This window comes from Perna viridis, chromosome 7 (assembly GCF_037379345.1).
Source record: "Perna viridis isolate PV_CMFRI_1.1 ecotype Kerala chromosome 7, ASM3737934v1, whole genome shotgun sequence".
Taxonomy (NCBI): domain Eukaryota; kingdom Metazoa; phylum Mollusca; class Bivalvia; order Mytilida; family Mytilidae; genus Perna; species Perna viridis.
In genome coordinates, this window is record NC_142451.1 from 37,232,264 (window position 1) to 37,256,301 (window position 24,038).

At 32.2% G+C, this 24,038-nt stretch overlaps 2 protein-coding genes across 3 annotated transcripts; both read left to right on the forward strand.

Moving 5' to 3' along the window:
• Positions 1 to 1,891: 1,891 nt before the first annotated feature.
• LOC148612540 (dynein axonemal heavy chain 7-like) lies at positions 1,892 to 15,763 on the forward strand. The gene is made up of 3 exons (XM_088594094.1): positions 1,892 to 1,994; positions 13,292 to 13,474; positions 14,192 to 15,763. Exons 1-3 carry the CDS (start codon positions 1,971 to 1,973, stop codon positions 14,342 to 14,344), a joined length of 360 nt encoding a protein of 119 aa, XP_088450220.1. The 5' UTR covers positions 1,892 to 1,970; the 3' UTR covers positions 14,345 to 15,763.
• An 891-nt stretch (positions 15,764 to 16,654) lies between these two features.
• On the forward strand, positions 16,655 to 23,838 carry LOC148612541 (uncharacterized). Of its 2 annotated transcripts, none has more exons than XM_088590534.1 (6): positions 16,655 to 16,812; positions 17,310 to 17,415; positions 20,457 to 20,531; positions 21,558 to 21,634; positions 22,478 to 22,574; positions 23,657 to 23,838. In XM_088590534.1, exons 1-6 carry the CDS (start codon positions 16,748 to 16,750, stop codon positions 23,687 to 23,689), a joined length of 453 nt encoding a protein of 150 aa, XP_088446660.1. In that variant the 5' UTR covers positions 16,655 to 16,747; the 3' UTR covers positions 23,690 to 23,838. The 2 variants fall into 2 exon arrangements, with proteins under 2 accessions (XP_088446660.1, XP_088446659.1); XM_088590533.1 differs by having other exon boundaries at positions 16,657 to 16,812; positions 20,457 to 20,681; positions 23,657 to 23,835.
• The last annotated feature ends 200 nt before the right edge of the window (positions 23,839 to 24,038 follow it).

Consider the following 24,038-nt stretch of genomic DNA (forward strand, 5'->3'; position numbering starts at 1 on the left):
CCAAATTTGTATCGCAAATTTGCAACCTCACATTGTTATTTTCATTCAGGCTCCTTGTCAGTTGCTTATGTGAGCCTTTGATAAAGATACAATCACCCACAGCGTACGCGATTCAGCTTCAGAATATGTTTTGATCTTGAACTTTTTGAGTTTTATGCTCGTGAAGTTTTTAGTTTTATGAGTTTTATGCAGAGGAAGGATATCAGTTATCCACAATATTCAATTTAAATTTTACCATCTTCTGGTGATGTGAAACATATTCAGACTTTTATATATATATATATATATATATATATATATATATATATATATATACAAACGTCTCAGAATGTGACGACTCTATTCAAAACACTGCTCCATCGGATCAAATTGATACAGGGAAGATATGTAAATGTATAGAAAGGTCTGAAAAATTCCCAACGATGTTAGAACTGTCAAATTTGCGATGCAAAGTTTTGGTCGTTCCCTCCGCGGGACTCGAACTCGTACCGCAGTGGCATCTATGGCAACACCGCCTGCACAAAGTCCAGCGCCCTAAACCACTCGGCCAGCTAGGCTATATAAAAAGTCCAGCGCCCTAAACCACTCGGCCAGCTAGGCTATATAAAAATATAGCTTTCGCTATAGTGAATAGAGTCGTCACATCCTGAGACGTTTGTATAATATTGATTTGTTGTGACATGCATCATTAATATGATCCTCTATCCTACATAATAACATCTAAATGAACTGTCCCATACTACCACACATCGTGTACTAAGTTACAGCCCTAGATTAATCCTACGAAGAGGAATGACCCGGTCAGCGAAAGCTATATTTTTATATAGCCTAGCTGGCCATTTCCTGGCACTGTTTTTGTATTTGAGAAAGTCCGGTTTTTTAACCATTTTTTTAAAAGATAGACATAATTTTCAATTTCATTTACATCTGTATACTTTTACTTCAAAGTTTTAAGCAAATCAACATAGCAAAAGAAGTCAAAATTTTCAAATATGTAAGGCATTAATGATATACTATTAAACATGGATTAAAAAAACAATAATACAACAATATACATTTTTGTAACATTATTTATTATTCATAATGTAATGCAAATGAGTAAATACAGTGTATTTGATTCCAACACCATCTTCTAAGCTTATGAATTAGGGATTACTTGAGAATTCCTTTAATGTGTATAAAATGTGTTTGAATTGGAGAATTTTCTGTTCACCATATATATGATTTAAAAATCTGATGAGGGGAGTTTAAATCATTTTACTTCAATATTTTAAGGCGTGTGGGGGTTAAAACTCCATACACTTGCTTTTTACAAGCTTAAAAGTGAACCTCAACTATAACAGTCCATAATCATGTTAAACTAAAATTTTACTGTTTAAAAATATAAGCACTCTATACAACAAAAAGGGTTTGGGAACATTGAGTTACAAGAATAGTTTCCCATTATCATAGAAAATGGTCAATTCTCATTTTAAATTTTAAACAGTATTCTATAATGACCCCTAATATAGTTGTTTAATGCAAAAGTTACATAATTACCCTTTTTTAACATATATACCCAAATGAGAGTAATACCAATGAAAGCTATGAAAAAAATAAAACTAATCACTGACATATGTATTTGTCATGTATAGTGGACAATGTTTTTGCTACATCGGGATCTTTGAAAACTGATGTAGCTTTGACTAATGACAGTTTTTTATATGTAGTTACTATGCAAAACAGAAAGTATGAACATGAGGTTAAAATATATGGACACTAGAATAAGTCATATATGATTCGGAAGGGTGAATTAAATTTAAACACCATACTTGTTCAATAACGTAAATATGATTTAAATTTAGATTAGAAAATTTAAAGGGATTTTTCCTTACCATTACTCCTTTGTGTCACAATATCGATTTCAAAACGTGTTCTCTCTATATAAACATCCCTGACTTAATATGAACATATAGTGTAATCTAAAGAAAATGGCATCACCACAGATTCATAAGGTATTGTAATGTTACTTGCTTTGATATTTATAAAACTTTTTGTTAACTCGATTTTTTCTTAGAAAGATTGGACTGATCTAAAATTTTCATTTGCAAATTTTGCAGTACATTCAAAGGACTATGCACGATAAGTCTCATTAAAGAAGGAGATTATTTATGACAAATAGCAGTATCAATGCAAAAACTGAATGCAGTTATACAGGATACACCGTAACAATCCACGAGTTCATGATGACGACAATAAAACTTATGTAGTACTGTCAATCTTGTAGCAACACAACCCTGTCCCAGAAGCCTAATTGTAAAAAGTCTAGCGCGATATAAAAAGTCTGCGTTCTAGTTACGGCAAGCTTATATATATATAAATTAAACGAAAAAGGAAGGCTATATTTTTACATAGCCAAGAGTGGTCTAGAGCGTTGGACTTAGTGCAGGCAGTGTTGCCATAGATGTCAGAGAAGAGAGAGGGTTCGAATCCCGCTGAGGGAGCGACCAAATTTGTATCGCAAATTTGCAACCTCACATTGTAATTTTCATTCAGGCTCCTTGTCAGTTGCTTATGTGAGCCTTTGATAAAGATACAATCACCCACAGCGTACGCGATTCAGCTTCAGAATATGTTTTGATCTTGAACTTTTTGAGTTTTATGCTCGTGAAGTTTTTAGTTTTATGAGTTTTATGCAGAGGAAGGATATCAGTTATCCAAAATATTCAATCTAAATTTTACCATCTTCTGGTGATGTGAAACATATTCAGACGTTTATATATATATACAAACGTCTCAGAATGTGCGAGGAACGTGGCATCTTTCCCAACACGGTGCACCACTATGGTTTGTGGTCAGGTTTTCCGCATTATAGCCTGACAATCCCAGCATGTAACACGCCAGGGGTACCCCATTCCACCACCTGGGGCACACATCCCAGTTGCTTTGTGGGCAGAGCGCCCTAGCCCCCGGCTACGGTTCTGAGCACTATTTAGTTGCCTTTTACGACAAGCTTAGCGCTGCTGCAGGCCTATTATTTTAACACCCGGACCTGCACGGGGATACATGTATATATAAGACAGCCTTGAAACATCAAATATTTCCCCATTAAATGTTTGTTAAGTTTTCCTCAATTGAACACAGAAGCTCTAAAGCCCCAGTTTAAGTTAAAGTATACATTGATATAAATCATGAGAAATTTTAAGACCCAGTAATTGAAATTTATTAGAATCCAATTTCTATATTTATTTTTCTGTAGCAGGTAAACTTAAATTGTTGAAAGTGACCTCAATTAAAATGGGGTTTTCGAACATTGGGGGCATGATTACAAAATATAACGATAAGACAGAAGATCCATCTTTCATAAATAAAGTTAACTATTTTGACATACTGTTCTTGGCAGAAACTCACTTAGGTGCAAATAAACCACTGACAAAAACTGGTAAGATATACTGCCATACTGTATGTAGATTGGCTTCTAAAGGTAATAACAGGCACTTTGGAGGTCTTGCAATTTTATGCAAACCTGAAATTAAACCATATGTAAAAATTCTTTAAAATTCTGTTGCTGACTATCAGTGGGTGAAACTAGAAAAAAAGTTTTTTTTTTTATTTCAAAAGGACCTTTTTGCTTGTGTTTTATACAATCCACCAGAGGTGTCACCTTACCTACAAAACTTAGATTATGATATTATGGAGTGAATTGAAAAAGATATTTTGACTTATCAAAATCAGGGGGACATACTAATCTGTGGAGACTTAAATGCTCGCGCTTCCACACTACTTGACTTTACTGAAGGAGACAGCAGTATGTACATGCCCTCGATTATACTCATGATACCCCGCAATCATAATTTTGGCTGCAGAAAAATCATTGAAACGAAAAAAGAGTAAAAAAACAAAAAAGAAAAAGAAATGGTTTGATACTGATCTTTTCCTTAAGAAAAAAAAACCTAATAGATTATGGAAAAAATTATTCCAAATATCCAAAAGATCCAATTGTAAATGGACACTTTTACAAACTTTACAGAGAATACACTAAACCTAGAAAATTTAAGTGCAGAAAATATAAACAATCCCTTCTATCCGAACTAGAAAAGCTTAATGAAGAAAACCCCAAGAAGGGATGGAAGTTCCACAGTTGCATCATCAACAACATGATAAAATATGGCCAGTTATCACTTATGAAAAGTCTTCATAAGATATTTAATCTTTGTTTGTCTAGTGAAAAATATCCAAAGTATTGGGCTCTTGAATATATACCGCTTATCTTTAAAGGGGATGATAGTTCTTGTCCAAATAACTATAGGGGACTTACTGTCACTAATGCACTTGGAAAATTACTCAACAAAATTCTTGATATAAGACTCAATAAATTTTTTAAAGAAAGAAATGTTATTGACAATACACAAATTGGATTTACACGAAAAGCTAGAACATCTGACCATATGTTTATTATGAAAACCTTAATAGATAAGTATTGTAATGTAAAAGATGGTAGGATGTTTGCTTGCTTTGTTGATTTTCAAACAGTTTTTGATACTGTCATTCACACAGGTATTAAAATCAAACTATTAAAAAGTGGAGTTGGGTCAAAATTTTATAATATCATCAAAAGTATGTGCAGTCTAAGTAAGTCTTGTGTTAAAATTCAGAACCAGTTAACTGATTTTTTAGGTAAAATTGGGAGTAAAACAAGGGGACAACTTGAGTCCAACTTTATTCAAAATATTTATAAACGACTTGCCGGCTTACTTGAAAAATACTCCTGACCCAGTAGATATGAACTCAAGCCCACTCCACTGTTTAATGTATGCAGATGATATAGTATTATTGTCATCTTCAGTACCAGGCTTACAGGCTAAATTAGATATGCTACACTTATACTGTAAAGATTGGTGCTTAAATATTAATACCTCAAAGACAAAGATTTTGACTTTCAACAAAGCAGGCAGACTCATCAAACATAATTTTTTTATTTAATAATTCACAAATAGAGTGTGTGTCCAAGTATAAGTACCTTGGCATTACATTCAGTTGCTTAGGCACTTTCTCCTTTGCTCAAAAGGGATTGAAAGCATATCACAAGCTTAGAAATGATTTTTTATCTTTAAATCCTTCAATAAAAGCTTCTATTAGAGTTTTTGGTCATACCATCAAACCAATTCTTCTATATGGTGCTGAGATATGTGGATATTTTAACCCATACAAAACTAGACTTAAAAAGGAAGTTTTACCACTCGAAGATATATACCAAAGACTTTCAAAATTCATTTCGGGTGATCATAAAAGGTCAACAAATATTAGCAGTATTGTCAGAACTAGGTCGCTTTCCATTTCACTTTGATATGATCAAATCGATGATAAAATATTGGTATAGACTAGAAAATTTACAGTCGGACTTTCCATTGCTTCAACAGGCCTTTGCAGAATCTAAAAATTTGTTTAGACAAAATAAACCCTCATGGTATGGATCAATAAAATACATTATGAACATTGTTCAGGATATAAAACATGACTCAATTCTCATTTGAACGAATCTCTAAACTGATCCTTTCTCAGCACTATAGAGAGACATGGGTAAGAAATTTGAGAAAGAACAGTGAAGGCAAACTTAATGTATATGCTAAAATTAAAAACAATTTTGGGCTAGAGAAATACTTATCTCAAGTACATATTGAGCAAAGGAGAAAAATTACAAAGCTGCGCATCTCATCTCATAGACTAGAGATAGAAACAGGGCGTTATCATGGTATTCCTAGACAAAATAGATTATGTCGCAGGTGCGCCTCAGGAGAAGTAGACGATGAAATACATTTTCTTTTTTCATGCTCATCAAATAAAAAAGAGAGAGATATACTATATGAGTTAATAATATCTACATGTCCACATTTTATTAACCTCAGTGATGAAAACAAATTGATATGGATTTTAAATTGTGAAAACTCTATTATTTTATCTGGTTTAAGTGATCTTGTTATATCAAGTGGTGTTTAAATTTTCTTTTTTCTTTTTGTATATGTTATTTATTATTATTATTATTTTTTATCGATCATTAATATCTTCCCATATCTTTTTCTGCTTATATTGTAATATGTAATGTAAGAATTTGGGGTAATTAAAAGCCCAGTATATGCAAATTTGATCATTAATTTTCATACTTGAAGCCCAGAGCACCGTCCCTTGGTGTCCTTTGTCTTGAAGCAAATCAAAAGACTTGCTTCTCTGCACTGGGCACAAGGAGGCTTCTAGTGAGAATTATGTCCACTGCATTTATTTTTTTTTCTTTTCTTTTTCTTTTCTTTTTTTTTGCATTATTATCACTATTGCAAATAGATATGCCCTTAAATGAATATACATTTATATTCTTTATTCATATAATAATTTGATGATCATAGTTATAATCTCCATTATCATAATCCAATTTTGTAAATGAAAGTGAGGTGTGCCTGTATGATAACTTAACACTATGTGCTGATTACTCTGATGTATTACTCATAATGCAAGTAAAAGCTCAAAAATGTGACAATTATTTAGTTTGTAAATTAACTGTTGATATTATATGTATTTTATTATTATTTTTTTTACAACAACAAAGACTTTATTTTTCCTCAGACACCGCGGTGTACAAGAGGTCAATCAGGTTTTTTTTACATACATCTAACAATAGCAACTAAGGCAATGTAAGGTGACATAATAGTATTTGGTAGTTAATGAATGAATTTGTATATATATCCCAAGCTTGCTACACCACGTGACTTCATTCGCAGACTTCTGCACGTGGGTTTTTAAAAATTAATGTGAATGGATTAAAATTTGTTCAAATGTGTAAGTACATTACTATATATTAGAAATTAAAATGCATATTCTTTAATTAATCTACATAGTTGCAAGAATTTTGATAATGTTTTTGATGAAATATGAAATATTGCGATATTCACGAACATTACAATACGTTAATAGCCCATTCAGTTTGCTCACATTTGGATTACGAGTATAATATTGTGAAATAAATTTGTTTCTAGCTTCCACAATTTCGGGATGGTTACAAACAAATAGGTAATGATATTCCTTTCCCAGAGTTTTACAAAATTTGCATATTCGCTGGTGTATCGGTATGCTGGCCCATCTCCCAGTCTCAACAGGAAGTTTTACATCAGAGCATCTAAATTTTGCCATATAAATACGATCAGCCTTGTTCAGCTTAATCAAATACGACTCTCACTTAAATTCAGTCTTAAAAGATCCATAAAACTTTCCCCGTGAAGAAGTACCTAGTTGTGAGAACCAATCCTGAATAAATTGATTAACCAATTTTTGTTTTACAACTGATTTTAACATAATTTTCTTAACACTCAACTGGTCATTCCATATAAAACTCAACCCAGTTCCATCAAATATGGATTTAACAAAATTAATCCATTTAAATGAAAAAAATATTATTTGTTTGCAGCTTTAACATAAGATTGTATATAATACTTGACAGTCTATTATTTCCTTCTAAAAGAGAATTCCAAAAACTAACCATTCTCAGTTTAATAATAATTTCCATGGGAAAACGTCCACGTTCTCCGTACACCATGTAACTTGGTGTATTATTTCGTATCTTTAATATCTTTTTGCAAAATTGTAAGTGAACCTTCTCAACAATTTTTATGTTTTCAAAACCCCAAACCTCGCAAGAATAAGTGAGAATGAGACTGATAAGAGAATCGAATAATTTTAACTGTAAATCCACCGGAAGAGATAAATTTTGCAATTTTCTGTACAAGGCATACATAGCCTTGGTAGCTTGTTCAGTTAACTTTTTTTTTGCTGCACAAAAATTTCCGTTATAATTAAATAACACACCCAGATAAGAATATGAATCTACAATATCTATGTCATTACCATACAATTTAAAAGTCGTTCGAGGATTGTGCTTCCTCTTGCTAAAAATTACAATTTTGGTTTTTTGAGTATTGACCTTTAACTTCCATACATTACAATATTCTTCAAATTTTTCGAATGCATTTTTCATACCTTCTACTGATTCACACGTAATAACAGTATCGTCAGCTTACAAAATGATAAATAGTTTAATTAACATTTCCAGCTGATTTAAACACATATTAGATATACTTTCTAAACAATCAACATCATTTTCTGTGAAAAAGGTTTCTAAATCATTGAGGTAAAGAGAAAATAGGAAAGGAGATAAATTTTCCCCGTTTCACGCCAATATCACAGCCAAAAAAGTCCGAACAATCATCCCCTTTTCTCACACAAGATTTGATATTTTGGTACATATTATAAATGACCTAAAATATCTTTCCCTGTATGTTCGATCTATGCATCTTTTGCCATAGACCTACTCTCCATACTGTGTCAAAAGCTCTCTTGAAGTCTACAAAAGTACAGTATAACTTTTTTCCAGGTGAAAAATAAATAGATAAAAGAGAGTGAAAAATGAAAATGTTATCAATGCTTGAGAACCCTTTCCTAAATCCTGCTTGTGCATTGTTTATAAGATCAAATTCTTTTGAAAAAGTGTTCAATCTGTTATTAATTATTGCTGAAAATAGTTTACTCAAACACGAATTTAATGTAACGTGACGGATCAGATGTAGACCCCTTGTTCTTAAAAATAGGGATAATAATACCTTCACCCCAACTCTCCGGTATCACCCCTGAATCTAAAACCAAATTAAATAAAGAAACATAAATGGGCATCATATCGTCAATGGAATATTTAATATACTCATTTAGCACTTCATCTGTTCCATTTGACTACCCATTCTTCAAACATTTTACCAATTTTTTAATTTCAACTTCAGTAATCGGAGAGTTGAGTATCTCATCCATTTCTGGAGTTATATCATTTACATTGATATCAACATCAACACTCTCATCCTCATGTACATTTTGGTTTAAATTCTTAAAATGTTCAGTCAACACCTTCAAATCAATATCGTTAGGGTTATTTTTATTTGTTTTCAGACAATTGTTAAGTATCTTCCAAAATTCTTTACTGTTTGATTTTGCAGTTTTCCGAATGTTTGTCTCAAATTTCAGTTGAAAGTCATTGTATGCCTTGCTTGTGACTTTTGTTATACAGTTTACTGCACCGAATCATACTCAGCCGATTTGGCTCACTCTTGTGTTCGTTATATCGTTTCCTAGCCTTGTGGAACTTTTTTCTATGGTCATAACATTGAGTATTATACCATGGCTTTGAATCGGGCTTGAATCTATTTTTTCGAGGTTTATTTTTATTGAATACTTGTTGTCTAGTTGATTGAAACACTCCACAAATCTTACCAATGACATTATCCATGTCATTTTGATCAATGTAGTCGATCATGTGTAAATGATCAATATCTTATAAAATATCTGTCAACTCAATTTGTTTACCGTGTAAACATTGGGCGAACTCGACCTGTTTTTGTCTCTCCACTTGACTGGTTTTGTAACGCGGGGGGGGGGGGTGTTATCTTTTTGATTCCCCCTACGTGAATTAATGCGAAGAGAAATGTGTATTGAGTTATGTACATCGGACAATAACAGGGTCAAAATCATCAATATCAAAATGACAAACATAAGGAAACAAACTGGAAGATAGTAATAAATAATCATTACACTTTTACATTTTGTAACCAATTATATTTACACTTGTCATTACTACCTGATAGTTTATCCAACATATCTCCATATAGCCCTTCCAAAATACAATTTTCAGTTTTCAACAACTTAAACCAATACTTGATAATTCTACAATATCTCTGTATAAACATAGGGCTTCGCCCCAATTCACTATACACCATAAAATTGCTCGTCGATGTCTTTACTTTCAAAATACGTTTTAAAAATGGTATGTGGACAAGTTCTATATCTTCAGCATTGTGAAAGCCCCACACTTCACTACCATAATTTAAAATGCTTGAAATATAAGTATCAAATAATGAGAGTAAAGTTTCATGATTAAAACATTCATCCACAATTTTACTAAACAAGCTAAACATTGCCTTTCTCCCTTGCTTTGTTAACATCTTTTGTGTAAAACTACAGTTACCATTAAATCTGAATAAAACACCAAGGTATACAAATTCATTGCAGACATCTAATTGTACATTATTCAAAAACCATTTTTATTATCTTTATTAATACGACCACTTTTCCTAAAAACTACAATTTTAGTTTTATTAAGGTTAATACTCAACCCATGTTCATTTGAATATTTGTCAACACAGTTAATCATATATTGTAAATCTTTTATATCATCATTGAACAATACAGTATCATCAGCATACATTAACAGAAATAAATTTAACATTTTAAGCTCATTTGGTTGGCATCCCTGTCTAATAAGGTCTACTTCAATGTCATTTATATATAAAGAATATAACAGAGGAGATAGTGATTCCTCTTGCATCAGACCAACATTACAATTGAAAAAGTTAGAGAAAAGACCGTCTGGTCTAACACAGCTTTTTATATTAGATGCATAGATTTAATAATATTAAACAATTTACCAGTCACGCCACATTTTGCTAATCTTAACCATAATTTAGAATGTAAAACACTATCGAAAGCTTTTTTTTTATAGTCAATGAAACAACAATATAGCCTTTTATTTTTACTAAACGAATTATTTATCAGTGAATGGAGAGCGAAGATGGCATCAACTCTGCCAAAACCCGGTCTGAAGCCAAATTGTGCATCGGTCAGAACAGAATGTTTATCACTCCATCTTGTGAGATTATTGTTTATAATGGCTGTAAACAATTTTCCGAGATGAGAAACAAGAGAAATACCTCGGTAATTTCCTGGATCATTACTGTTTCCTTTTTTATAAATCGGAATAATTATACTCTGAGTCCATATTTCTGGAAAACTTCCACTATTTAATATGTTATTAAAAAGCTTAATCAACACTGGATTAACGGTTTACTAAATATCACATATTCATTTAATATATTGTCAAAACCACTCGATTTATTACGTCTAAGTTTATTCATACACGACACTAACTCGCCTTCAGTAAAGTCTACGTCCAATTCCTCAAAGACAGATTCATTCACTCATGGATTATCTTGCGCTTCTCCGTGTAGAGTTTCATCATATGAAAGCTTACTAAAATAGTTCTCAAAATCCTTCAGTGAAATAATACTGTTCACTTGCTTCTTCTTCACTTAAAATTTCTTATAAAACCGCTTTGGGTTGGTTTTTCTTAGACTTTCAATCATGTTTCCTGATTTATTTTTATATTGCCGTTTAAGTCTATTTTCTAAAGTCTTGTACTTTTGTTTGGGTAAATTCATTTGTAGCCTATTTTCGTTAGAATGAAGTTTATTAAAAGTTTCTAAAGCACTCTGATAGTCAATATGTAATCTCTTTAACTCAGCTGTGGGTTTTCAGTCTTACTTATAGTTGTACATGTAGTGTTATTTTGCTCACAATAGTCACACTTACGTTTTATCTCGGTCTTTCTAAAACCTTCAAAAATGTCTTCTACTTTCGTCTATTAACGATGCAATATCATCAAATTTACCTGCGTTTTCAATCAAACGCCCTCTGACCCCATCTTCGCTCTCATCATTCCATTTAAAAACGTTTCAATTCATATTTTGACAATTACATTTTTCTTGACATAAGGTATTATGTTTAAGGAAAATATCTGCAAAAATAGGAGCATGGCTAGAATAAGTATTAAAATTACTAACATGAAAATTTTTAACAACATTCATATCATTTTTTGGAACTAATAAATAGTCAATTACACTCGACCCATTTTTGTTATTAAATGTTATCTTTTCACTTTCTATGCCAAATCGTCCATTACAGATACGCAGACCTGTAGAATAACATAACTGTAGTAATTTTCTGCCAAAAGCATTGACTGTCTTATCGTCTTCAGATTTTCTTTTAACCTTATAATATTCATCGTCATTTTGGTAGTCAATAAAATCTAAAATTTCACGTAACTGAGATTGAATTGCTTCCCCTTGTATGTAATCTGGTTCTAAACTCACACGTCCGTTAATATCACCTATAATTGCTATAATACCTTTATTGGAAAAATGCTCAATATCTGTTTCAAGTGTCTCAAATACATCAATGTCATACTCCCTGTGAAAAATGTTTTATCAGGTGGCATATAAATAGAACATAAAAACATATCTTTATTATTAAGCATTATACTCTTATCAATTCTGAACCAAATTATACTATCAGCACTAATTTTGATTAATTTTAAATATGATTTCAACCACTTTTTATACCATACAATAACACCACCTCCATTGCACTTTTTCCTATGAACAAATTCCTTTTCGTATCCTTACATATCAAAATCTTCTGGGCATTTAACCCAAAACTCTTGGAAGCATACAATATCATATGAATTCACAATACTTTGAAACTTTTTATCTTGAATTTTTCGAATAAGCCCTTTTGATATATTCCAAGAACATATTTTCAACACATCATGACTGAGACTAACATGATCCTCCGCTTCCTCATTTGCATATTTGAAACCTTCAGGTAGAATATTAACACAACCAAACAATATATCTTTTTGTAACCTCCCTCCCTGATCTATGTTATTATATATGTTCAATCAAAACTGTTGTATGAAAAAAAATGTATTGTAATCATGCCCTTTAAGGGCCCTTCATTGGTGAATAAACAGTTCTTCTTATAAAAGAAAATCAATGCCGGACAAAATCTGCACCGGTCAACTATTTTTAATTGGATCTTTAAACAGCATATTAAGTTCACAGCAAAAATTGTTCATTTGGTTTGTTTATTGGCGTGAATAACGTAGAATTTAATTTGATATATTAGAATAACCAATAACCGAGCTTAGTTAACAAACCATTTGACATGAACTCCAATAAAAACGTGAACAATGAGTAACAGTTCAAGCACTTATGGATCAACTCAATTAATATCTTGACTTCAATAGTCAGGCTTCAATCTGAATTGCGAGTTTAATAGTGCTTATTGGTTTTCAAGGGGGGGGGGGGTCGTCCGAACCCCTCGAACCCCCCTGGCTACGGGTATGAACAGTTTCAAATCATATATACTTGGGTACAGGAAGTTTATTGGCCTTCCACATTTTCAAAATCTTTAGATTTCAGTGATCAAAATGTTAATTACTGTTACAATACACACAAATATACAATAAATGACATTTGTTTGTTTACCATTCACAACGGACATCAGATTTTGAAAAAAGGGGAGGGCCGAGAAACTCGGTCCTGTTACCTAAGTACCTATCGTTTCTAATTTAGATAATACTCTTATTTATCTTTATCTAATTTAATTTTAGATAAAGCAAGGCGATATAACTGAGTTAAAATCATTGTCAGCACCCCCAAGACTCGTCAAAGAGACAATGGATGCTGTATGTCTGTTGCTTGGCAAGCAAACAGGTTGGCAAGCAGCAAAGAAGTTGATGGCAGATTCAAACTTTTTCAATCTTCTTAACACCTATGACATAGACAACATACCGGTAATTAAAATAAATCTTGTAACTAGTTGTAACAAACTCCAAAATGGCACCCGACTTTAGACGCTCCAGACTGCAGGAATCGTGCAAATTCGATTTAACGCGACAGTATCCGAATGTGATAAAATCAATAATATCCGAAACTGTCCAAAACTGGTAAGAGAGATAACGAACGTCCACATCTCACTGTTTTAAGTTTAATAATTTTAGTTTAGTATAATTTTAGACTTCTAGAACTTTAGCACATTAGCGATGATTATAAAAGTTTCCAAATTTAGGTGAATGTACAATAAACGCTGCCTAGTTTAGTTTGCAAAGAAATAAAAAAAGTTGCATTATAAATACGTTCCACGACTACTTCTCACGGACAAATACGCTTTATTGAACAGAGAGTGGGGTTTCCTGCTAAAATCATCTGTTGCACAATTCAGATTTGTAGTGACATAACAGTTTACAAGGAGTTAAATATATATAAATCCTTGCAGTTTATAATAATTCACTGGTATACATACAACTTCTTCAGACTGAGTAAAATATACCGAGTCTTTTCAGTATTCAGAAAACCAGATTTCGATGAAATAGCGCCTATAAATAGAGCGGTAAATGATATGACATACGCGTATATACAAGAGTAAATCAATGGTTTTACTAGTTTCAGAAAATAATTTATTCGAATTTTTCTTTTACAAATTTTGTAATTTTTTATATGAAATATTTCAGACAGATGCATTGAAGAAAATCCGCGATGGATACTTACAAGATCCACAAAGTTCATACGAAAGTGTTCAAAAGGTTTCTACAGCGGCTGCCAGTATTTGTCGTTGGGTGCATGAGATAAATGAGTATGAAAAGCAAAAGAAAGGGACCGAATGATGGACTACTTGATGTTTACGATGATCATAACTAAGACATTTCTATGCTACTGGTATATTTTACGAGAGGTCTGTTGTTGGACATTTTAGAGTCACACACATAAATTTTAGACAATTTCTGCACAAGTGTCGTTTGCGTTTAATGCTAAAGGTTATTTTAAATATGTTATAATATTATACCAGATTATATTTTTGTGATAATGATCAGCAAAGCTTTTCTTATATCAGAACAGTGATTAAAGGATAAGAAATCATCATGGTTTAGTTATATTAAGGAAGTAGACCTTGGGTAACAGAAAGGGATATAACTCTTGAAATCGGTGATATGTTTGTATCATATCCAATTTCACCAAAACCTATCAAGCTTTCATTTGAAATATTGATGATGAAACCAGACCAAGTTACTTTGATGCTTACATAAGAATGATGTAAAAAGTTGAATACAAATGTTCTAATGATTTGTTTGAGTTATGTTCCTTGCCCTAGGTCTACCTCCTTTAATTTATAACAGAATTTATGAGCATAGCAGAAAACGAATTATTTATTAGTGAAAAAAAAATAAAATAAAAGGTTAGATTTGAATACATTACATGAAAAATATTGAAAAAAACTGTTGGGATGAATAATTATTTAGAGTTTATCCCAACCAAGACTATGGCAATAAACTAGGAACCTATAGAAACTTCAAAGCAGATTTCCATTTTGAAAAACAATATATTTGGAATGGGGAGACTATGAAAACAACAACAAAGTTTAGATCATGCTGTAACCATGCTGTAACCATGCTGTAACCATGATCTTGATATAGAAAAGGATGTTATATAGGTCTTCAGACCAACCAAAGACTTTGTAAACTACTAAGTATGTTCTTCAGAAACTGAAGATGAACTCCACCTTTTGCTTAAATGTAATAAACTTGATCATATTAGAGAACAATTTTTAGACATAGTAAAAATTCCCTGTGGTGTGAGGGTTTCCTCGTCGTTCATTGAAGACGCCAATGGGTGGCCTTGGGTCGATATTTTCATCCAGGTGGGGTTGTCTCTTAGTCATATTCACCATACCTATTCTCGTTATTGATAAAAAACAATTTCAAGCTTTAAACATTAAAGACAGGTTTGTACGGTTTCTGTCTTCGGACGACCACATTATTTTAGATTAACAAAATAAATGACGAGAAAAATAACTTGTAAAAAGTTTCATCAAAGCGAACTATTGATATTTTTTATTCCCTTGCTGTGGTATATCATTATTGGATATTGTGTCTTGGTATTTTCATAGTTATATTCTATGTGTCATAACTAAAAAAACATATATTTCATGTATATTATGTCACTACTGATATTTAGTGTTCTTCTTCTTTACGAATCATTTTGCTTTGTCATTGTTCATGCATATTACTAGGAATAAAATCTTGAATCACCAAGTTGAGTATTTAATGTCAGTCTCTGTCAGTAATTTCATTGAAATGCACAGCATATGAACATTTCAATGGAAAGACAACTCTGTCAAAATCCTCGGTTCTCTAACATTGAAATGAAAAATTTCGAAACACACCCCGTGATAAAATGATCAAAAACTGGTCATTTCAAATAGAAAAGACCCCCGTGAGTGGAAGTATGAACTGTATTGGTGGGTTATGACATGTTTAAGTACTTCTCTGTGTAAGAATCAGGCAAAATATATATAAGTTGTGGTACATGAGGGAAAAAAAAGCGCAGATCGAGATTTTATCGCACCATCCAAATATTTATACCTCATACCCTCCAGAAATAACCATCAAAGTATTTGTAAACTTTGCCCTTTTAATATATTGATAGGTCAAAGGAGGAGGGGCGATAAAGGGTCTTATTGGCCTAAAATACAACTGAAAATTAATCATAAGTGTTGAACGATTTAATTATGAATTTGGAACTTTTGCCGGTATTTGTAGTGTATATTTTCAATAAAACGAACTAACGAAACAAACAGGCAAGACAAACAAAATTGCATTAATGGAACATCCCGCCACGTAATGGTGATAAGATGGGATGGAAAATGTTCAATACAGCCTAAAGCTGCATTTTGGATTTGATTAAAAATTGAACTTAACCTGTATTAGTTGGTACATAACAATTTTGCAAAGTTTAAAAAAAACTTAGTTATCATCTGGAAACCGTAGTGGAAAAGACAGACGGACGGACGGATGAATACGCAACCACATACTACATAGCGATATCGTCGTGATCGTGTGGCAGGGTTTAAATTTTGTAATTGTGACGCCATCTGTCTCGCCGACCAAACGATCAACAAGCCTCTTATGACGTTATGCTTTAGCTTTCTGACTCCGATTCATTTTCCTTCACAACGAGAGGAAGAAAGACACAGAATTAGCGCTTTGCGGAAGTTTTCATTTTATTGAAAAATGGAGAAACTTCAAGTAGTAAATATTCCAGATATAAAGAAACTGAGTGCAACTTTTAACGATTTGTAAGTTATATTAAATGAAAAGATCATATGCGCTCGATTCATACGATACTCATAGTTACATGTAAATATTGGCGACTAACATGACTATAGTATGCATATGTTAAATGTATGATCATGCGATAATCATAGGTAAACTGAAACATGTGTTAATCATATAACGCTCGATTTTTACCCAAAAAATGTGAGAAATAAGGTCTAATGCCAAAATAACAAAAGTGATAATTAAGCAACCCAGACTCCACAAAAAACAAACAAACAAACAAACAAACAAAACAAAAAGTGTATACGAAAGAGGAAAAGAAAACTATGACGCCGTAAACAAAATTTAGTTAATGGTATAGATTGATACGCCATAACGATCAATGAGTTTATGATGACATCATAACAATTTCGTAACAACAATGCCTATTTCAGAAGCCTAATTATCAGAAGTAGAGCATGGTACCTCCATTTCTTAGGGGTAGATGGTCTTTCAAATTCTTTATTTGTTTCTGAAGGTTTGATAAACACTCTTATAAGGAATATGTAATGAGGGTCACGGAAATAAAAGAGAAGATCAAAGAACAGAAGAAAATATACAACAAAATCCTGAAGCAAGAAGAAGTAAGATATTTTGATGTTTGTATTGTATTTGACATTGTCATTGGTTTGAGGCTTCCCCAATCTCATCCGCTTCCTGTGTCACTACGTATCACTCCGCTAGCTTATAGGCTCTGGTATACAGGATGTAAAAAATTATAGGGTATTAGGTGGGTACCTATAAAATGCGAAACGAAACGAAGAAAAAAGTTGAAACGTGTTTTGTATAATTTATTTAATTTATAATTGATTATTTTATTTATAATTTATTAGACCGAGTGGTCTAGGGCGTTAGACTTTTTGCTGGCGGTGTTGCCATAGATGTACAGTGGTACGAGTTCCAGTTCTGCGGAGGGAACGACCAAAAATTTGCATCGCAAATTTGACAGTTCTAACATCGTTGGGAATTTTTCAGACCTTTCTATACATTTATATATCTTCCCTGTATCAATTTGATCCGATGGAGCAGTGTAGCGAATAGAGTCGTCACATTCTGAGACGTGTGTATATATATATATATATATATATATATATATATATATATATATATATATATATATATATATATATATATATATATATATATATATATGTTTCAGCGTAAACGGACCCAAATTAGGTTATAGCGTATAAACTAATCAGAAATTGAATACATTCATTATATTTTAATTAAAAATAAAAAAAATGACATATCCATCACTTTTATTAACACTGAGTAAACAGCAAATTTTTCCGCCGTGTAGTAATTCTAGTAAACAAATTGGCCACCATTTTAAAATCAGCGGCAAGACACTGTCATTTCATCACTGGGAAATGTTCAGTTATTTTCCAAAGTTGAAGACACAGTTATTAAAGCAGGTATTTGACATAAACCCGGCGGACATAAAGTTAGTTAATAATTTATTGTCACAAAAACGTTTCAACGTTACAATGTGACTGAAAACGTTGTTTTGGATGTTGACAAACAAAAAGTAGTTCCGTAAAAGGTGGACGTGGCCTAAATAGCAAGTTAGTTCATACAATTGAAACAATGTTGATTTTTGTCAACAAACCAACGTTTGTTATTTGTTTGTTGTACTTATTTACACAAGAGGCATCAAGGCTGCATTATTATTGCATTGTCCTACGATTTGACTCAGTCCGATACTGCCAATAGAGTCGAGCAAAATAAAATAGCCAACATAAAAAATTGTAATCAATAACAGAAGACATTTAATAATGTTTTTTCAATGATTTTAGTCACTGCATGTGAAATAATACACAAATGAGGTTGATTAGTAGCCATGGACGAAGTCACGAACGGACATATGGACGGCTACTAAATAAAACATGGTGATAGCCATAAATACATTTTCATTCATATAGACTTCAAAAGATATCTAATGATGACCTCAGAGAAATTATCTTTGAAGTGTGCATCTTGTTATATTTGCTAGATGTGAACTGTGAGGGGGTGGGGGGGATTACTGGTGTAAAGAAACAATTGCAAATGAAATCAACTCCATTTAATCAGGGAAAATCTAAAGGCCGTCGGCATAATATAAGACCATGTAATATCATAAAATGTCAGCAGCTGGAAATTACAATTTCGGTATTAACACAGGTCGTTCTTTTGAAGCTTTAATGGTATGTTTATTGTATGATGCGGTTCATTGGGTGCTACATTGTATTTACACTCTAAATGAGAAAAAGACATTCACTATGCTATGGACATGAATAAGAGTATTTCACACTTACATACATACATATACATACGTTAATTTTGGTTACCCTTCTTGAATATTTATCACTGTATCCATCTAAAAAATTATTTCAAGTACATATATGTGTACATAGTTACTACAATTCACATACATTTGTTTTCTCCGTTCTGTTTTGTTTCGTTTCGCAATTTATGGATTTTGTTTCGATTCGTTTCGTTTCGAATTGTTTCGTTTCGATTTCATTTCGCATTTTATAGGTACCCGGTATTAGGTAATAAAGCTGAAATAAAGCTGATTTGAGGCAGTTCACATAGAAATTTCATTTTTTTTAATAAAAAGTACGCATTTTTCTAATCCATGGTGTGTGAGGGTTCAAGTAATTTTTAAGTAAAGTAGTGATATTTGTCATAAAATCCAGTAGCCATGGTAACATACTGAAAAATATATCATAGTTTCAGTACTTTCCACAATTGGTGTTCGAAACGGTGCGCCTAAATGTAACTATTTTGATTGCACCCTTAGCACTACTCATTACAAATCCGCGAAGCTGCTTCCGGAGTATAGTACTAATTTGCATAAAGGGGTAGTGTTTAGCATTAAGTGTGGGCAAGGTGTAAAACTTTGAAATAGCGAATATACATACTTTTGCGCATACAGGAGACCGATGGTGTACCTAAAGCAAGTAACTAAAATACCCCCAGAGGTCGACCAAACAAAGAATAATTACATGTATGTTTACCGACAATCCACTATAAGGTCTGATTCGTTGATTATAGGATAAATGTCTTTCTGTTAGTTTACAGAGACATTTGCTTGACGAAGAGTTTGCATGGCAAAGTCGAAAACAAATATATTAAACAATAGCATCTCAGTTCAGCCATTTATGAAGATGGGACCTAGTAGTTTGTTAACAACTCATTAACTGGTCCCATAATGGAATCGAAAAATCTTTTAAATGATAAATTTTTTTGTTTGTTTTACACATAGAAGGATATTAATGCAAACACGTTCAATTTTAACCAGAGGAAAAACACCGCCAATGCACCCGTTTGTAAATCTCTGGATCCGCCATTGTCCTTTTTCGGACTTAATTGTTGACTAATATTTACCAGAAAAAAACGCAATACAGAAAAAGCAAACATTATTGTGTGCATTTATTTTTTTGCGATTTTGGCATTTTAGTCTAAAATACAATTTATGTTTTGCGTTTTCCAAAAAAAAAAAAAAACTTGAGATATATAATATTTCTGTAATGCGACTTTATGTCATAGTGTTTTAAGTGCATGAACACAATATATTGTACACTTATATTAACTCAAGCTTCGTCAGTATTATTCTAAAAACTATTTTCTATGTTCGAAGATTTGTTTCTGGGCTGAAAGCGGGATGATCAAAACAAGATTCCGATTAGATGACGGAAATCGTCTCCTTGACAAGGTGAAGAAAGAAAAGAGAAAGGAATGCTTAAAAACTATTGGTTTATTAAAGGATAAAGTTGGAGTGCAAACTCAGAAAGCACTAAAAGAGCTTCATAAGTACCAAAATTTGCTGATGAAGGAAGTCTCTATAAGGCACACAATCAAAATAGTAAGGGTCGTAGCTTGTGTGTTTTTTTATTTGTTTTGTTTTTTAGGCGTAATTAAGACTGGTGGTTTAAGGTAAATTAGCAACATCAGTAGTCACCAACTCATCATCTCAAGGTTCAAAAAATATTATTTTACCACTTTGTGTGATCTTAGTAATACATTAGAACATTTCAAGTCTAGAGGTTACATAATTTGTATTTTTTATTTAAAGACATTGCACACATCTAGTTTTTTGTATGTGTGCATTTTTAATCATATCTTACCAAACTCTTATGCTCTCCATTAATATTTCTATAGTCAGAATTTTCCGATGATTTTCATTGACTCGGTGCTCCGTTACTGTGACATGGAAAAAGAAATGAGTCACCAGTTTCGGGTTCATATAAGATCTTTGACTTGTTGCATTTTATTTTCATTATTAAGGATGGGATGTTTTTGTTTGTTTGTTTGTTTTTTAGTCGCAGGTTGCTTGTTTCCTCTGTTTCTCCGTTTCAAAGTTAATCTACTATTTATAATGTTTATAAGTGTATATTTTTTCGTATCCATATTTGACTTAATTGGTTTGGAATAGACAGGTGTCCGGTTAATCAAAGACTTTTAAAAGTGTATGTTTTAGGCAAGTTTTCAAATTATTCAGGGCATGTGCATGTTTCACTGTATAAAGACAAAAAAAAAATAAAAGTACTTGCCGCTTTTCATTAGACATATCCCCATGATTGTGAAATAAGTGATATTATACACTTTGTACCTATAGTAAAGGATTATCAGCGGAGTAATTATATTGCAAGAGGCGAAGTCGAGAGTGGTATACATGTATATATTATGTGTTATTTAAAATATGAATTAACAACAAATCAATTTGCTTAATTTGTTTCAGCTTACTAGTCAATTAGTTGATGATCTTAAATGCCGATTTTACAACAGAGAGTCAGTGAAGAATGGACTTAGTGAAAGGTTAGATTTGTCTTTGTTTCGATTTATGCAGTGGCATCGTTTTAAGTTTTACCGAGCATAGTATCTAATTTTCATATTTCCTATTAAACTGTTGAACTTTTAAAACATACGAAAAATCACAACTTAAGGCGGTTTATGACATAGAAAAGTTTCCCGCGCATTCTGTCTTATTCCTGAAAATAAAAAAGAAAACTACGAAGAATCTTAACAACAAAACGAGCTTAGCCTATAAAAAAAAAAAATAATAAGAAATATGAAAGTAAGATCCAAAATGAAACAACGAAAAAAATCTTTTCTAAATTCGATATTTGTAAACTTGTTTTATCTTCGCTTAGAGAGTTAGCCAAACTTTTGCAAAATCGAAATATAGAAATATAAGCAAAGCATTTGCAAAAACTAAGCTAAAAACAACTTGGTACATGCACAGGGGCTTGTTACCACTAAAATATAGTCGGGCTGTATATTTGGTAGTGGGAGCAAGCCCCTGTGCTCTAAACACAGATCTGTTTTACATTTCCGAATATCAGCATATGATTTCCGGCCCCAGCGCCACAAATCGTTTTAAAAAGATACCTAGAAGAAAAGATTATGACATTATAAATTTTAAGGAACTTGATTTTAGTTACCATGAATGTTAAGAAAATTCTCAAAGTATATATTTTCAGTTTTGTAGTGCTCAGGCCCGATGATATTAGTTGGATATACCATTTTCGAAAGGATCTTAATGGCATCTCAGAAAATTAGTAGTGCATTTCTGAAACTGATTATTCGACATTTAAAACTTCTGCATCTTCATTCTTAAGTCATCTACATTTTTAAGTAAGTTTATCATGGTTATTTTAGGACCAATTCAGCCAATCAAGTAAACCGAATCATGGTTTTATCAGCAATGTTGATCATTTCTAAAATGAGCAAACGAAACGAACTCTCCGTACCACAGGTAAGTTGCTTATTTGCAAACTTCGCGTTTTATTTTTTTAAGCGTACTTGGTCTTCCCTTGTTGTCTATTTTCTTACTTTCAACATTTATCTCAAAGTAATTTAGGATAAATTAAGGATATCCACGGTTTAAACAATTTGAAAAAACTTAGAAGTCAAGATACAAAGACCAAGCTGCAAAGACAGAAATATAGTAAAATAAAAAATAACACAACATTAAAGCAAAATGAGAAATCTTGACTCAACCAAAACAACTTGAACACCCCGTTTGCCGGTTGGATAATCTGCAAAAAATCATTTTAAGTAGCAGTCTGTATAAAGATCAGAATGGAGCTAATTCATGCATGGTAAAAAACCCAGGGATTCACTTTTATTCAGAGACAATTATAGACTACATAAATCCACGGATTCACATTTATTCAGAGACAATTATACACTATATAACCAGTATTAGTTTGTTTTTTGGGGTTTTGCACTTTCGAAAAATATATATATAGCACTTTGCAAGAGTTATTGTTCTTGGTTTGGTTTGAATTTGGTTAATTTTAGTGGGAGATGAGAGTATACATGCTTTTCACAAAAATTACAGATTCGAATAGAGAAAGGACTATATGACGTTATAATGTAGCATATGTAGACAAAAGGTGGGGTTTCCTGTACCACGAATCACTTCTACCACAGCCAGTATCGGAATTATATATACACTGGTACATAAATATAGGCGCAATGTAAAAACGGCAGGAAAAGTGTTATGTCCATACAATTTTTTTGTATTACTTCCTCCTGCATAACGGCAGATATATAGTGATCATATTCCGTCTGTTCGTCCGTCCGTTTGTTTGCACGTTCTCAGTTCTGATCTACAAATTATCTCAAACTGCTGCAAGGAATTTGACAACGCCACTGCAAATTATGTTGAACGGAATTCAATGAAAATTTCACACTTTCTTTATCACAACTTATTAACATTTTATCAACATTTACTCTCAGATTCAATTTCACAGTAGATCATTTGGAAAAATCTGGAAAATACATGATTGAATTTTCAATTTTTTGCAACTGTTATTCGTTGTTTACTTCCAGAAGGTAACAAAAAGAGAGAGACCAACTATTTGAGTGAAAAATGATACGTTTTGAACGCATGAACGTTGGAAAAAAAGCTAATTTTGTACCAGAAAAAACAGAATAATACATATTCTTATCTACAATATTTAATATTTTATGAATTTATTAATTAGTCAAAAAAAACAATAAAAAAAAAAAAAAAATCTTGTTTATTTGGATGATATAAAGGGTTCATATGAAGACGAATTCAGTAGTAAATCCAGGTTTGGTACCCACCTTTTGCTGGAAAAAAGAAAAAAAGCAGAAGAATGCGTGTGCTCATCTTCAATATTTAGTACTAGTATTTAGGAATTTATTATTTCGTAAAAACAAATGATCCAGAATTAAAGTGTTAATTTAG